Source organism: Thamnophis sirtalis, unplaced genomic scaffold, assembly GCF_051295495.1.
Source record: "Thamnophis sirtalis isolate CommonGarterSnake01/CBP01778 unplaced genomic scaffold, rThaSir2_p1.2 scaffold_5, whole genome shotgun sequence".
NCBI lineage: Eukaryota > Metazoa > Chordata > Lepidosauria > Squamata > Natricidae > Thamnophis > Thamnophis sirtalis.
This window is the reverse complement of record NW_028261385.1, coordinates 23449301-23466251: the sequence shown is the minus strand read 5'-3', so window position 1 is coordinate 23466251 and position 16951 is coordinate 23449301. Positions and strand designations below refer to the sequence as shown.

Sequence of the window (16951 nt, the reverse complement as noted above, 5' to 3'; positions counted from 1 at the left end):
CCATTGCTAAATGCTGTGGTCACTAGCAGCAAGTTGGGCAGCAAAACAAATTTAATAAATAAAATAAATAATAATAAATAAAATGAAAATAAATAAAACATAATGATGTATGTCAGGGGTGTCAAACACAAGGCACCCCGCGATGTGGTCGGATCTGGCCTGCAGGGCCATCCTGCATTGCTTTGGCCTGGTCTACCCATTGCAAAGAGGAAACATTGGGCCAGCATGGTTCAGCCCGGTCTACCCAGTGCAAAAAGGAAACATGCCAGCAGTTTGGGGAGTGGCGTCGATCTGGTCACACCCACCCAATCGGTCATGCCCACTGAGTGGTCTCAGCCTGACCACAACCACCCAATCGGCCACACCCACCCAGTCAGCCAACCCACCCAGTCAGCCATGCCCGTCTGGCCCCCCGAGGTCAACCACACGGCCCTCAATGAAATCGAGTTTGACCCCTCTGATGTGTATGATTGGACTACTCATTATGCATCACTTAGCATGGAACTTTCTGTCCCAATTGCCAACATAACTTAAAGACACAGGCAGATGCGCACGCGCGCGCACACACACACACACACACACACACCAATGGATCTTCCAGGTCTAGATCTTAATGTCTCTGGAAAGTGTTCCAATCCGTAGTTCTGATCATTAACCATTTACATCTCAGCAGTAACCTACGTAAACATATTTATTGGCATTTGTTGTTCAATTTCCTTAAATTCCTTTAGAAGCTGGTATAAAAGTGTATGTTGTATTCCTAGTCATTTAAGTTAGGCTGCAGCTTTTTACTTTTCTTCAAATTAAGAATAATGTAGAAATGGGTGGAAAGTTATAACCTAGTAAGAAACTGAATCTTGAAACATTAATTTTAGATTATAGTCCAGCTTGCACTCTCAAAATTTTAGAAACATCTCCCAGCTTTCCAGTAAAATACCTATAGCCCTCGATTTACAATTGCAATTGAATCCCAAATTTATGTTGCTAACTGGACATTTAAGCAAATTTTTGCCCTATTTTATGACATTTTGCTGCAGTTGTTAAGTGAACCACTGCAGTTGTTAAGTTAGTAACACGGTTATTAGGGGATTATTAGCTATGGTTGGAAAAAAAACACTATGGGATTTGTTGGTGTAGATGGGAAAGATTTTCATGTGATTCCAGAAAAAGAACGACTAAATGTCTTCCCTGCTATTAAAAGAATGATTAATGTTTCTATTATTGTAACATTGCATTAATTTTTAATAAGAAAATAATATGGATCCATATTACCGTAACATTAATAGTTTCCTCAGACTCTTACTCAATTAAGTTTTTAATGTTGATTTTTAAACCAGTTTAAAAATCCCTTTTCTCAACAAAGTGAGTGTCACCATGTTTTCTTGATTGTGATTTATTAATCCCACCACCCTCCCAGTCCTGCATACTTTGTTGAGGGAGTATCAGTTTTTAACACAGATGATCATACAGAGAGCAAAAGGAAAAAAAAACAATAATCAAAATTGATCACAACTATGTGGTAGAAGCCCTGCCCATATTTTACATGTGTCATATTAGCAGGGCTTAAAAGGGGATTGGGTGGGTGGGCAGTGCAATGGCTGTGATTGTCATCTTAACTGTTTTTACTCACCTTGTGAAAACTGCTAAACTCAGAAATTGCATTCCTTCTTTTGCCTAATTTTCCTTATTCTTTTTTTTCCTTGTCCTTTTCTTCCACGTACACTTTCTTTTAAAAGTCCCCATTGGACATTCTGGTGATGCTGCAAAACATTCTCTTTTGCCACTAATGCTGAGACTGCTTGTGATGTGTGTGTGTTTCTTTAAAAAAAAGTACTCTTTTTTTGCTCTCATCTCTTCCTCCCACTTCCGTAAATAGCTTGATGAAAAGGAGAGTAGACGTCTGTTCCAGCAAATTCTTTCTGGTGTGGATTATTGTCACAGGCACATGGTGGTCCATAGAGATTTGAAGCCTGAAAATGTACTACTTGATGCACACATGAACGCCAAGATTGCTGATTTTGGTAGGTTTTGTTTAAAGCCTATCTTTATAATTTGTTTGTCAAGTGTTAAGATTCAAATACCTGTGTTGAAGTCTATAACTCCACAGAGAGGTCTTTTATTTCTAGTATTAAACCCTTCTTTGCCAATTTAGGAACTGTGTGGTTTAATGTAGCTGTTAATCTTGCTTTTAAATTCAGGTTGTTTAAGAGCCGAGGTGGCTCAGTGGTTAAATGCAGCACTGCAGGCCACTTCAGGTGACTGTTATCTGCAGTTCAGCGGTTCTAATCTCACCGGCTCAAGGTTGACTCAGCCTTCCATCCTTCCGAGGAGGGTAAAATGAGGACCCAGATTGTTGTTGGGGGCGATATGCTGACTCTGTAAACCGCTTAGAGAGGGCTGAAAACCCTATGAAGCGGTATATAAGTCTAACTGCTATTGCTAACTGCTATTTTTACTTTGAATAGATGCTCACTTTATTTGTACTACTTCGACAAATTGCTCTTGAAATATCTATCTATCTCTATCTATCTTATTTTTTGGAGTATAAGACACAACTTTTTCCCTCAAAAAAGAGGCTGAAAATCTCCGTGCGTCTTATACACTGAATATAGCATATATATTTTTTGCCTCCTGAAATCCCGCCCTTCACCAAAATGGCCATGCATAGCTTGTAGGAGGCTTTCAGAGAGCTCCAGGGGGCTGGGGAGGGCAGAAATTTTGTCTCCCCTCCCCCAGCCCCCAGGATCATTCTATAAACTTCCCAATTCCCCTTTTTTGACAAAAAAGGGCCTGTTTTCGCAAAAAAATGGGCCGTTTTTTATTCTTTTTGCCCCCACCCCCCAGGAGTACTCTACAAGCCTCCTAAGAGCCAAGAGCCAAGGTGGCGCAGTGGTTAAATGCAGCACTGCAGGCTACTGCTAGATCAGCAGGTCAGCGGTTCAAATCTCACCGGCTCAGGGTTGACTCAGCCTTCCATCCTTCCGAGGTGGGTAAAATGAGGACCCAGATTGTTGGGGGCAATATGCTGACTCTCTGTAAACCGCTTAGAGAGGCCTGAAAGGCCTATGAAGCGGTATATAAGTTTACTGCTATTGCTATTGCTATTGCTAAGGCTTAGTTATGCCCTTTTTTGAAAAAAAAAACGGGCCTGTTTTCGCGAAAACCAGGCCATTTTTGGGAGGTTTGCAGAGTGCAAAAACTTTTTAAAAAAAATTTGCCTCTTTGGTGCATCTTATACTCCATTGCATCCTATACTCTGAAAAGTACGGTATCCATCCATTCATCCATCCATCCATCCATCCATCCATCTATCATCTTTTGTATCTTTGAACTGCCCATTCTAGGCAGTGTATAGAAGCACTTTTTTTTTTTTAAAGGAATGCAATTTTCTTTCTGCATTTTTTTCTCACCTGGCATTTTTGTACTTGCTACTTAGAATAAAAGTTGATCCTTTGTCTCTTTCATAACTCTTTTTCTTGTCACATTTTTATAGAGGTTTTGCAGTATTCATTTCTATTTAGAGAACCATTTTTTTAAAAAAAATATTACACATATGATTCTGATTTTATTCCTCCTTGTGGTCCTGCCGTTGAATAGGATATGATGTATCCTCCCTAAGAGAAGGTTAAATATCTGTTCATCTTTTTTGTGGGTCTTCATTTGAACTCTTGTGCATTTTCAGGTCTCTCAAATATGATGTCAGATGGAGAATTTTTAAGAACGAGCTGTGGTTCTCCTAACTACGCTGCTCCAGAAGTAATTTCAGGAAGGTAGTTTCTCTTCTTGGATAAATGTATATATGTATTCTCAAAATCAAAGCCCTGCTCTTCAGTGTTAAAGCTGCAAGGTAGATTGAGATACTTCCAGGTTTGGAAATTTGAAATTCCTGGCTTTGATGGCTTCTTTTGATTTTATCTTAACTGTTTCTGTGCACAAGGCAATGATGGTGATCACATGTCACATCAAACCATGACTTAATATACCATGCAACAAATTCATATGTACCTCATTTTTATTGTCTTCCTCCTGCATACCAGAAGGACTTCTGGAGTTTTAATTTTAGCTTGACATTGTGTTTGAAACAAGCCAGATTATAGTATTTGAATTTGAGTTGTTTAGACATTTATTAACTACAATTCTTAAGTATGAGTTTTACTGTGGACAATATGGCAAACTATTAAAAAAATGCAAACTCATTCCAAATTCATCATTTAAGCAGTGAGGAGGAGATGTGGGGAAAAATCCTAGAAGTCAAAGGTTGCTGTGATATGTACACCTTGTGTTGAGTCACCGATGGCCCAGGATTTTATGCGCTGAGGGAAACTTTTGAATGGTGGGCCAGAATCTGCTTTAGACTCTCTTTTCATTTAAGTGTACTTAAATTTTATATTTAAAGTTGGAATACAGTAAATATGTTTTAATATGATTAATATAATCGTATATATTGTCTTTCTGTCATGGAAAATCAGAGGCAGAAGAGGGCACTTCTGTGTTGGGCTATTGATATGCAAACAAATTTCTAACTTGTTTAATATGTTTTTTGCCAATATTAATTTTAAATGTTTCTACATACATACCTGACCATAGAAGAAGACGAAAAAACTTATGTCTTTTGATTGAAGTAGTAAAAATACCTGCGGTCTGACAGGGTCCCAAGCCTGGTTTCCCTTTTGGCTCAGAATAATTATAGCATATTTATATGCTATAATTATAGCAAGTATCTTGTCAGAAACATATTTTCTAGATTATAAGGTTTTCTTTCTGGCATTTCAATTTTTAGGTGCAATTTTATAAAAGACTCTTGATGCCTTGAAAATGCTTCCAGGGGCCCCAGATTACTCTATACACAATGCAGTTTTGTAATTGTATGCTATATTACGGAATATAAATTGCATTTGAACTACACTCTTCAGTCAAGAAGCTCCTGAGCATATTTTGTTTTTAACCTTACAACAGTTCCTTAGTGTACTATGATCTATGCTTTAACTACAGCTAATAAAGTCAGGAGTGGGCAAGGAGTTTTGTATGGCATCATCTCCAGGGGTGTTAATTCACTTACTTTCCCTACCGGTTCGCAAATGTGATCGCGTATGCATCCACGCATGCGCTCAGCCTTCCATGCATGTGCTTTGATCACGCGTGCAGCTTGCACACATGCACACGGCTTGAAAACGTGCCTAATTTGAATGGCATAGAGCCGCGATTTTCACTATCAGTTCCACCTCTGATCATCTCCCTGTGAGGGAGATGATTCCGTCTTATCTTTACCTCAAAATTCCTATTCCTCTTACCTTAAATCAGTCACTACATAATGCTAATGAGGGCTAAAGTAATCAAAGCTTGCATTTAACTACTCTCTGAAACTTGAGGGCTTGGTTCTGTTGCTTTAGACATGCTGACTAATCCTAGATTAAGCATAATTACACAGAAAGAAGGTTACTCAGAGAAGGGGAGAGGCTGTATCATGCCACCTCAGGAGACAGTGTTAGACTTCTATCAGCGCATTATATTTGTCCAAACCAGATCAAGGCCTTCGTCTTTCTGACTTAGCTCACTTTACCAGTTTTGTTCTATTTTATATAACAAATCAGGAGTTAACTGCATGAATATAAGTGCTTTATGTAGCCTTTCACAAGCATTGCTAAGAGGCTAATAATCCAGGGTGACAGTTGCTTATGTTGTGTTTTTTTACTTGGCAAAAACACTATGATCTCCATTTTACAGGTTATATGCAGGGCCAGAAGTTGATATCTGGAGCAGTGGTGTTATTCTCTATGCTTTATTATGTGGAACTCTTCCCTTTGATGATGATCATGTGCCAACACTTTTTAAGAAGATATGTGATGGTATCTTTTATACGCCTCAGTACTTAAATTCAGCAGTAATTAGTCTCTTGAAACACATGCTACAGGTGGATCCTATGAAGAGAGCAACGGTGAAAGATATAAGGTACCTTACAGCATCTGGTTCCGTCAGGGAGGCAGTGATCTTCTAAAAAGTTTTATTCAATTGTTGGCTTGGCATTGGCTTGGTTGTTGTATCATATGAAGCCATTTTGTGATTAGGCTGAGTTGAATCAAAAGGGAGTTGGGCCAATACTTGAGTCCAATACACTCTGATGCCATGTTTGTTTTAGCTTACTTGACAATTAGTCCTATGTATGAATAAAAAACCTCTATGTCTTTATTTTAATTAAGGGCATGATGTCTTTGCATATGAATTGAACCAAATTGGTCTTTATTTAAATTATGATATATAAAATTAAGCCAAGATCTGAACTAGACATCCAGAGTCAACTTATAGGGAATATGGGCAGCATAATGAATGAATGAATAAATGAAAGAGAGAGAGACACACAGAAAGAGAGTTATGGAATACCCCAAATTCAGGAATAATCATTGCTCAACCGCATGGTGTCACACTTATAGCCCCTAGAACCATGATGGTGAACCTATGGCACGCGTGCCACCTGTGGGGCGCGCGAGGACATGCAAGGCATTGCCCTATCAGCTCCAGCGCACATGTGTAATTATAAAGATGACTTATTTTGCATCAATGAGAAATCTGAAGCTAAGATCTTCAGAGTTATAAAAGGGAAGAGAAGAATATTGCTTAAAAGGCTTAAATTTTAGTCTGGTGATAATTACTATAGTCACAGCATCTAACTGGACTTTAATTTCAAGTTCAGCAAAATCCATATGTGGATTGAAAGAGGAAATGTCTTCCACCACTTATTTTAGCATAATTTCTTCTGTGTACTTTGCATGTTCTGTCAGTAAAACATGGGAAAATGGTTGAACCGGCTAGCTTTTAATATGGTTCTTGCTTTCATCTAGGGAACATGAGTGGTTTAAACAAGATCTCCCCAAGTACCTCTTTCCTGAAGATCCTTCTTACAGTTCAACTCTGATTGATGATGAAGCCTTAAGAGAAGTCTGTGATAAGTTTGAATGTACAGAGGAGGAAGTGCTAAGCTGCTTATATAATCGCAATCATCAGGATCCGCTAGCGGTTGCCTATCACCTCATTATAGATAATAGAAGAATAATGAATGAAGCGAAAGACTTCTACTTAGCTACAAGCCCACCAGATTCCTTTCTTGATGACCATTTTTCCCGACCTCACCCTGAAAGAGTGCCGTTTTTAGTTGCTGAAGTACCAAGGTCACGCCATACACTCGATGAGCTAAATCCACAAAAGTCCAAACATCAGGGGGTCAGAAGAGCTAAATGGCATTTAGGAATCCGGAGTCAGAGTCGGCCAAATGATATAATGGCGGAAGTCTGTCGGGCAATCAAGCAGTTGGATTATGAATGGAAGGTGAGATTGCTTAAATTGTCTTCCTGCAAGTGATGCTTTTCAAATAGAGATAATGACAATCAATGTAATAATTCTTTTGATGTTTTCTGTTAAGTTTCTACTTTGTTTTCCTAGGTTGTAAATCCATACTACTTGCGCGTTCGGAGAAAGAATGCAGTAACAGGCACATATTCCAAAATGAGCCTGCAGCTGTACCAGGTGGATAGCAGGACTTATCTACTGGACTTCCGTAGCATTGATGGTATGTAAAACTGGTTATTTGCAGGCAGCCTCTTATGCAAAGTATATCAGTGTTTATAAAAGGGGAAAGAAAGATTAATTGTCTGCTTTCTGTGGTGCTTATGGTGGTGTGTCAGAGTATGCACAGTGTGACTATTATTTTGAGAACCCAGGAGCAAAATACAGTACCCAGAGGTTTTGTCTTTCAAACAGTGGTTTATCTACAAGGCATCCATCCATCCATCCATCCATCCATCCATCCATCTATTTACCTACCTACCTACTGGTGGGTTGGAACCAGTATGGTTGGAACTGGCCTGGCGGCGTCCACATGGACGCACGCAGCGCGCAGATGCATCTTAGCGCCTCTGCGACGTTCCAGCTGCTCAGTGGAGCGTCGCACAGGCACTATACCCGCTGTGCACGTGTGCAAAAGCGCCAAAGACTTAAAAGACTGGTAAGGATCTCAGGTGGGTGGGTGGGCCATCCAGACTATCATACCGGAACGGTATCCGGTGCTCTGGGCAGGCTCCAGTATGCCCATACCGGTGCGTACCGTCTGCAACCCACCACTGCTACCTACCTAACTATCTATCCCCCCCACATATATATACAAACATATACATATACACATACATACACATACTAGGCAAAACCAGGCAATCAGTCAATCTTCAACTATAACACAGAAGAATACATGGAGAGAGAAACCGCCCTCACATGGCCTCCCTTATATAGACAGCTTCTTAAAGTTATAACCCTGCTGACTCATTCTCATTCCTTCATCCCGGGGTTACAGCCTTACAGCAGCTGGTCAGCTATTAAATCATCATTCCCTTAACATGGCGCTAGTCTGGATCGTGCCACTACGGATTTAAAATTAATTGCAAAAGTTAAAATCCATAAGAATAGAAAGGAATCTATGTGAATGAAGATGGCATTTAATTTTATTGTACAAGGTGCGATGACAATAAAGTAAATTAAATTAAACTAAACTCGTAAGTAGCTGGGATCTCAGGTTGCTTCTCCCATTCATCCAATATCTGCAAACGAATAACAATATGTGCTTTAGTGGTCAGCACAGATGCGACTGTCAGAAATTGCTATAAGGCACCTCATGGGAAAATATTTCATCCATCCACTATAAATGATACATATAAATAATAAGCTTGTTTGTGAAGTCTCAAAGGCTTTCCCCCCCAGTTTTAATTACCGGTACCATATATACTTGTAGAAAGTTAGCACTCACCCCTCCTAGAAAAATGAAATATTAAAAGGGCAGAATATTTCCCCTAAAAGGGAGGCAGAAACTCATCCCCCACGCCTTTGTCAATGGGCCATTAAGGCCTGGACCAGTCTATTCTACATAACAAATCTACCTCCTTCAGGCAGAGCCCAAATCCCAAAGCCCTTTTAATTACATCATCACCCAGCAAAAGTCATCCAAACCTGGCGCTCAAAAGACAACCTACAAAGTTACCCATGCATGGCCCCATAGGAGTCTGACAACCAATTAGAACACAAGCTCAAATTCAAAGCCCAATAGAGGGCATAAAACCCAGGCACTCTCAGCATCTCTTCTCTTTTTGCCCAGAATCTCAAGCCATGTGATCCTGTTTATCAATAAACCTTCTTTCCAAGCAATTTCCATGAATCCAGTGTCTTTTTTACTCACTTGGAACTGAACCCATATGGACATTTCTTCCAACATATTTATTGATGATAGATATTCAGAATCAATGGAATGGCAAACACCAGTGTAACCTGGTTTAGAATTGATTGGCCACTTATGGAAAAAGTCGAGCTTTTATTGAATTCAGCAGAGTGTTTTTAATAAATTTTAATAATAATCAATAGTAGTAGGCACATTCTCAAAAGATCTGGAGTACCACTTGAACACCATTGTCATTGACCAAATCCCTATAAGTCAATTGCAAAAGGCATCTTTATTTGGAATTACACCCATCCTTGGATGATACATTTAACACCATCAGACAACAACATCTGCCTATCCCAGAACCTGGGGAAGCACTCTCTAGATCAGGGGTGTCAAACTCAAGGGTGCTTAAATCTGGTCCGCGGGGCTGGGCTGGAAATAGCAAAGGACCAGCCCATGGTGCCTCTGGCAGCCAAAATGAAACCGGGAGGACTGTGCATGGCCCCCCTGCGCCCTCTTTTGGCCGGCAGAGTGCTGCAGGAGGCTGTTCAGGCTGAAAACAGGAGCCCCCCCCCCGTGCTCCATTTTGGCCAGCAGAGTGCTGCAGGAGCTGTCCGACCCATCTCCCCCCCCGCCCCACAGAGAACTACAATTCTAGCCTGGCCCTCGAAGAAATCCAGTTTGACACCCCTGCTCTAGATGAATAAAAAAGCCAAATCCAGTCTCAACACTTGGTTCACTGTGCAACCAACTAGAAACAATAATAAGGGTAACCTGTTCATTCTGGATATGTAGAATGGCGACTTTTAACATTTTGTCTTCCTTATTAATTTCTCAAATTGTTCTAGCCTTTAAATTCTTCTCTTTGCTTGCCCTAGATGAAATTACCGAAGGAAAATCAGGGACGACCACTCCCCAGAGGTCAGGCTCTCTGACTAGTTATAGATCTGGTCAGAAGGACTCAGACCCTGATATTCAAGCAAAACCATCTGATGCATCTCTTACCTCTTCAGTGACCTCTTCACTTGACTCTTCTACAAGCGAATCAACCCCAAGATCAGGGAGCCACACGATAGAATTTTTTGAAATGTGTGCAAATCTTATTAAAATTCTTGCACAATGATTTATAAGGTTGGCTTTTTTTTACAGCAATAAGCATGCCGAAAAAAAAGGAAAAAAAAATCATAGTCAAATGCTTCCAATTATAATCAAGTTACAGTTAAACTTTGGCACTGAGAAGACTAGCTACATTGCAATTTGCACAGGAATCGAACTTGCATTTAGAAGCAGTCTACACTTCATACTGCATCCTTCCCAAACCAGACGTCCTCCAGATGTGTTTGCCATTCTGTCCGCAGATTAGGAAGGGCACATCTGGAGGTTTCCAGGTCAGGGAAGATTATCTTTAATGTACCGAAGCAAATTATGATTCAATAGTCTACCTGTATGATGTGCAGGTACAACAACAGTATGTTTTACATTGTGTATCATTAGGGCTTCACGGAGTTTGACCTTTATATGCTGATAATTTATTCCTTTTACAGTACATGTGCTCATTTATGAGATCAAAAGGTAACTTTTGGACACTGTCTTTGCTTGTATTCTGTTGTGTCAACAAAAGTGTTCCCCTTTCAAACAGCACTTCAGCCATCTGGCACCTACCCTAAGTTTTCACCAGCCAGTGGTGCACTTGAGTGGAAAAGACAAAAAAAAAAATGGTACTCTGCTTTGACCAATTTGGACTTTGTCCTGAAAATGATAATACCAAATGTAGCAATGTTCAGTTTAATTCAAGGAAGAGAAAGGCAGGGTCTGAAACTACGTTGCATGGGTTTTCTCCAACATTTGTTACATGTGACACGTTTCGGAAGCACTTTGTAAAATGGGGAGGTGAATGGTGTTTGAGTGTTCCTTGGAAGGCAATCAGAATTTATAGTACGAATGCACAACTTCCGACCATGGACCTAAGCAGGTGACCTTAGGAAGGATCCATGAGATAGGGGTATTCCCCCCCCCCTCCGCAGCACAACTGATCTGTGAGAATGATACTCTGCTTGACCCAGATTGCAACTCTGCAGGTTTTCTGACCCATGTTGGGTGCGTGGAAGCAGTTTTTTGCAGCCACAACAGGATATGGATTCTGTGCCTGAATCTAAACCCAATGGTCTCATGGCTGATAGGATAGCCCAGACTGGTATATCCAGTTCTTGGAATCACATCCTGCCCTGCCCTGGGATTTCAGTGGCTCATGTTTTCATATAGCTTTCATACAGATCTCTAGCAGACCACCCTTCTAATAAGAGTGATCTGGATTTTGCCTGTGTTGCATAATCACTTTTTTATACTGCTTTTATAATATACCGAATTAAAATTTCTAAAAGTTTTGAAAGATGAAGTAACTTTGGTTTTGTTTTGATATGTATAGAACTTAATTGGTTAGGTCAGAAATGAGTCAGCTGCCACAAATTAAATTTTCTTATTGAAAAAACTGCTAGAGAGAATCTTCCCCCGTCTCTAACTGTGAAAAATATTGGGTTTTTTTAAAAAAAAAAATGGATGAAATGATGCTAAAGAGTTAAAAGAGGCTTAATTTGAACTGATTAAAATGATAGAATGGAAATACTGTATTATGTTTCAGCAATTCTTGTTTGGTGAAGACGTAACACTTAGCCACGATTTGCACAATTTGATTATTCTTGGCATATACATTAAGATTCCAAATGTATAAATCCCATTGAAACGAGATGATAAATCAGATTCTTGCGTTTATGAATTTGTTTTGGTGTCCTCTATGTTCCTCTTGGCTTCCATACCTGCCATAACAAACTAAGATGTTATCCCTCCCCCCTTTCTTATTTTTATTGTTGACAGCAGAATTCTGTTTATTTACCCACTGTAGAGGATCTTTTAGTAATAATTCTTGAGATCAGTTTATGTGACTTGCTGTACTAGATAAATTGGTCCTAGTTTTGTTATCAGTTGTGCTAATGGTGTGGAAGAAATAGAAATCCTGGGATGTTGTTCCTTGCCAACAAGCCCACAGTTAAGATAAGGCAGCAACCAGCGTTTTTATCTTAAAACCAGAAAAGAAGATGAAATTGATCTTTGCTTGCTACAGATGCAACACTTTAGTTCATGGGTAATGCAAATGCACTGAGAGAAAATTTCAGAACACAGGCAAATCCTTCACTGTGATTTGTTCCGGCAGGCCTGCGGCTGTTGAACCATCCAGCCCCATTCGAGGTTATGGCTGTTGTATAATTTTAAATAGTTGTTTATTTTACTTTTTTTTTTTTTTGTATCCCTTCCCCTTTTTTATTTATTGTGAGCCACCCTGAGTCTCGGGAATAGGGCGGCATACAAACCCAATAAAATCCTAAAATTTGATATGCATATGATTAAGAAAAAGCATCCATTAATATGTGAATATTAATGAGACTTAGGGTTAGGTTCATATATCATGCTATGGCATAACAGCTTCTGCCTGGCTTAGCATGTTGTGTGACCCCAGCTGTTACACTGTAAAGCTATGCTAGTTGTAGCTTATTTAACAGACCGTGATTCAGCAGACATAGATTGTGATATGTATGCCCAGCCAATTGTTGCTTATTCAACAAACCATGGTTAAGCAAATAATGTCAAAGCAGTGTGTGAGCCTTCTTATAAGATGCCAGAGAACAGATAATGACTCTTGCTTAATGTGGTGCCTTTGGAATGTTTTGCAGTATGATTTCAATTATCATCAGCCTCCAATTTCCATGCTAAGCAAGGTAATAAAAAGTGTACACCAGCCATCGTCCAGGAGACACTAGCTTGACTTCATCTTGTAAAGTAAAGTCTTTTACTTTGATGGGAATGTAAAGCAGAGATATCCAACAGAATTGTGCCAGCAAAGAATGTAAGAAAGGCCAGTAAAGAGATGCTTGGGTTTGAATGCAATAGTGTATCTAGTATGTTTGTGCCAGCAACTCAAGATACACTGAAGAAGCTTGGCTCAGTCTATAAATGCATGAATTCAGAAGCTGCACTGTTTTAATAATTGAATTTAGTAGACATTGAACTTCAAAATTTGTGCTATGGTCAGGAGGCCCTCAAATCTATAGCTATGGGCTTTTGCCATGGGCTGGCCTTTTTAGAGGCAAACACTTAAGGTGGTCTTATAATATAGTTCCATACTTCATTACTTCCCAGAATTCAAACAGTGAATTTATAACTGAAGTTGACTCGCAGTCACAAATATCTACTCCAAAAGAGATAAAATGTGTGGGAAGGAAAGGGCGGCGGGGTGTGTATATGTGTGTGTAAAAGGAGTCAGTAGCTAAATAGTGTTGCTGTGATATATAAAGAGAGACGGTTGTCTTGGGGACCAAGTAGTAGTCCTTAATTTACAACACGAAAATAAAACTACTTGTTACTTTGTGCTCTGCTGCATCTATACAATTACTGTGATTTTTTTTATTTATTTATGCTGTCTTAATTTGGAATTGTTAATACTGAACTTGGCAAATGGCATAAATGACCTCCCCCCCCCTCCCCTTTCATAGCTCAAAATTGTTTTTGGCAAGCTACAATCTTAAATTTGGGGAAAAATAGCTAAAAATTAGTGTGTGTAAACCATAAGTGAATGTTTCTCTGTTTCAGTGGGTCCAAAAGTAAGTCCAGCCTGAAATAAAATTGTGTTGACTTTAGGGTTCCATATTTTTAAATCTGTCTGCATATTTAACTGTAGCTTTGGTATGTTTCCTGCTCAAATCCAACTGAAATGAATGGAAAACATCTGCTAGCCTCATCAGCTTGATTTTATATTCGGTGTCTACATTAAGAAATGTTATCATGTATAAAACTTTTAATTTTTTTAAAAATGTATATGTTTTATTGAATGTTGGGGCGGATGTCACATTATCAGGCCTTAACTTTGGAATATGAGGGCCAAAGTACATAGCAAAAAGGTACAGTTGCCTATTCTTAAATACATAATTTTGTAACTTTTCTTTAAAAGCCATTTCAATGCTCCCTTTTTACTTGTTTTGTTAACTTGGGCAGAGGAATATCTTGGATGTATTCAAGCAAAAGAATATGAATCAATGTTTTTAAACAATTTTTAGACTTAGAATAAAATATTGATGTTGAAATTACTCCCCCTCCCCCTTTTAACTCAGACCTGGTGTGGTCTTATAGTGGAGGATTATTTGCTGGCACTTCTTAGTGATACAGAAAAATCAGGGCCGTTGATCATGAAATACAAGCTGTTTTGCAGAACTGACTATGATGGGAACTATGAAGAGAGAAAAAAATCTGTTTTAAAAATGAAAAATAACAAGTGTATAGCTTGACTAAGCAGCCTATTCAAATATTGTTCCTTTGGGCTCGTTCCAGTAGAAAAGCCCTTCAGATGATCGGTTTTTATTGCAAACACTTCATAATTGATTGCTGAAAAGGGGGGTGGGGGGGTGGGACGTAGGAAGTGGAAACCTTGTGCAATGTAAATTGTTAACATTGGTAAAAAGTAAAAAAAAAAAAAAACATCCATCTTCGTAGTGCAATCTTTCCAAAGGCTGACTTTTACATGTTTTGTCATTTTTAACTTTTCAATCAGTATAAAGTTTGAGATAATATTTGCCAATTGATTTTTACCATTGTATTGCTTATGAAATGGATGATCACCATTTCTCAAAAACGATATGTGCCTACTTTTATTGCATATTCTCTCTTTCTCTTTTTTTGTGTGTGGGGGGGAATCAATATTGAATGAAATTGCTTGTGATAGCTGTATATGACCTGTTACTTTTAACAAACATTAAACTGTATGCAAGTAAAATTTGAAAGGTCATGGTACAGTTTCTTAGCTTTCTTAATTCACCTGTCCTCCTTAATGGCTGGGGACTTTCTCAACATTGATGGAGGTTTACTACAGTGGGAGAAATATATTTTGACATTGGGTTAATAGCAACTTCTGATTCTCCAGTTATTGGTGGAAGTAGTAGCTCAGTGAGGAGCCTAATCCATGATGGCAAACCTATGGCATGCGTGTCACAGGTGGCACGCGGAGCCTTATCTGTTGGCATGTCAGCTCCACCAGCCAGCTCATTCATTTTCGGCTTTCTGGAGGGCCGGAGGATGCCGTTTTCGCCCAGAGCCTGGGGATGGCCAAAAAAGAACCCAACGGACTTACCGGAAGTTAAGAAATGATCTGGTTTCCAGTAGGCCCGTTGGGCTGTTTTTCGCCCTCTCCCGGCTCCGGAGACTTTCCTACAGCCTGGGGAGGGCGAAAACGGCTCCCCCCGGCCCCTCGGAGGAAATAGCAAGCTCAGCTTGGAGGCGAGCAGTGTGGTATGCTGGGGGGGGGGGGTGTGCACACATACACGTGGGGTTTGCTTTTCATTATGGGTGCCGGCATACATGTGCATGATTGCAATTTTGGCACCCAACAACAAAAAGACTAGTCATCAGTGGCCTAATCTCTGACCCCTGGAGAGCAGAGGATAACAATGCTTTCAAGATGTCTTTCTGAGGAATCCCAAGTTTCCTAGAAATTTGTCAGGGATTCATTAAGGGTATTATTACCATTGCCAAAGAGCCACCAAGACTCAGGGGATTTGGTGAGTAAGTTATAGGTAAGTACACATGAAACACCTTTGTAATGCAGAGGACTCTGGTGAAACCAGAGATGGATGTATCATATTTATTGTCAGTCGTTGTGGTCCAGGCTTGAGACCACAACTGGCATCCTATTACTCCCATCAGCCTTAGTAGTTTATGAGTCTAGTTGTTTTTAGTTGCAAAGTTGTGTCCGACCCATCGCAACCCCATGGAAAACATTCCTCCAGGCCTTCCTGTCCTCTACCATCCTCTGGAGTCAATTTAAGCTCACACCTACTGCTTCGGTGACTCCATCCAGCTACCTCATTCTCTGTCGTCCCCTTCTTTTGACCTCAATCTTTCCCAGCATTAGACTCTTCTCCAGTGAGTCCTTCCTTCTCATTAGGTGGCCAAAGTATTTTGACTTTCATCTTCAGGATTTGGCCTTCTAAAGAGCAGTCAGGGTTGATCTCCTCTAGGTCTTACTGTTTTGATTGCCTTGCAGTCCAAGGGACTTGCAGGATAATGGGTTTAGTAGTATGACATAACGAAGGGGCAGACCATTGCCTATTCCTGACCAAGCCCAGTATATTTTTTTCTGATTGGCAGCTGGTCTCTGTGGACAGGGAAGTTAAAGTCATCTAAAGGGGATCTGTGTTGGCTGTATGCAGTGGAGTACCCCAAGATGCAGAAGGTTCTTGGGGCACTATCTAATAAAATAAAATTCAATGGTGAAAAGAGTAAGGTTCTACATTTAGGCAAGAAAAACAAAATGCACAGGTACAGTATAGGTGGTACCTTGCTCAATAGTAGTAACTGAGAGGGATCTTGGAGTCGTAGTGGACAACCATTTAAATATGAGCCAGCAGTGTGCAGCAGCTGCCAAAAAAGCCAACACAGTTCTAGGCTGCGTAAACAGAGGGATAGAATCAAGATCACGTGAAGTGTTAATACCACTTTATAATGCCTTAGTAAGGTCACACTTGGAATACTCCAACCAGTTTTGGTCGTCATGAGGACGTGGAGACTCTAGAAAGAGTGCAGAGGAGAGCAACAAAGATGATTAGGGGACTGGAGTCTAAAACACATGAATAACGGTTGCAGGAACTGGGTAAGTTTAGTTTAATGAAAAGAAGGACTAGGGGAAACATGATAGCAGTGTTCCAATATCTCAGG

At 39.9% G+C, this 16951-nt stretch overlaps 1 protein-coding gene across 2 annotated transcripts in view; it reads left to right on the top strand.

Annotated features, from left to right (window-relative positions):
* The window catches only part of PRKAA1 (protein kinase AMP-activated catalytic subunit alpha 1), a 39192-nt gene extending 26679 nt beyond the window's left edge, over positions 1 to 12513 (top strand). Inside the window, exons 4-9 of one of the 2 annotated variants that reach the window (XM_087715453.1) lie at positions 1877 to 2021; positions 3683 to 3770; positions 5725 to 5949; positions 6837 to 7320; positions 7435 to 7561; positions 10075 to 12513. In XM_087715453.1, the coding sequence (XP_087571579.1) occupies positions 1877 to 2021; positions 3683 to 3770; positions 5725 to 5949; positions 6837 to 7320; positions 7435 to 7561; positions 10075 to 10319 (1314 nt within the window). In that variant the 3' untranslated portion in view covers positions 10320 to 12513. Of the gene's footprint in view, positions 1 to 1876; positions 2022 to 3682; positions 3848 to 5724; positions 5950 to 6836; positions 7321 to 7434; positions 7562 to 10074 lie in introns of those variants that run through there. The other variant, XM_087715454.1, reaches the window with a different exon arrangement.
* The last annotated feature ends 4438 nt before the right edge of the window (positions 12514 to 16951 follow it).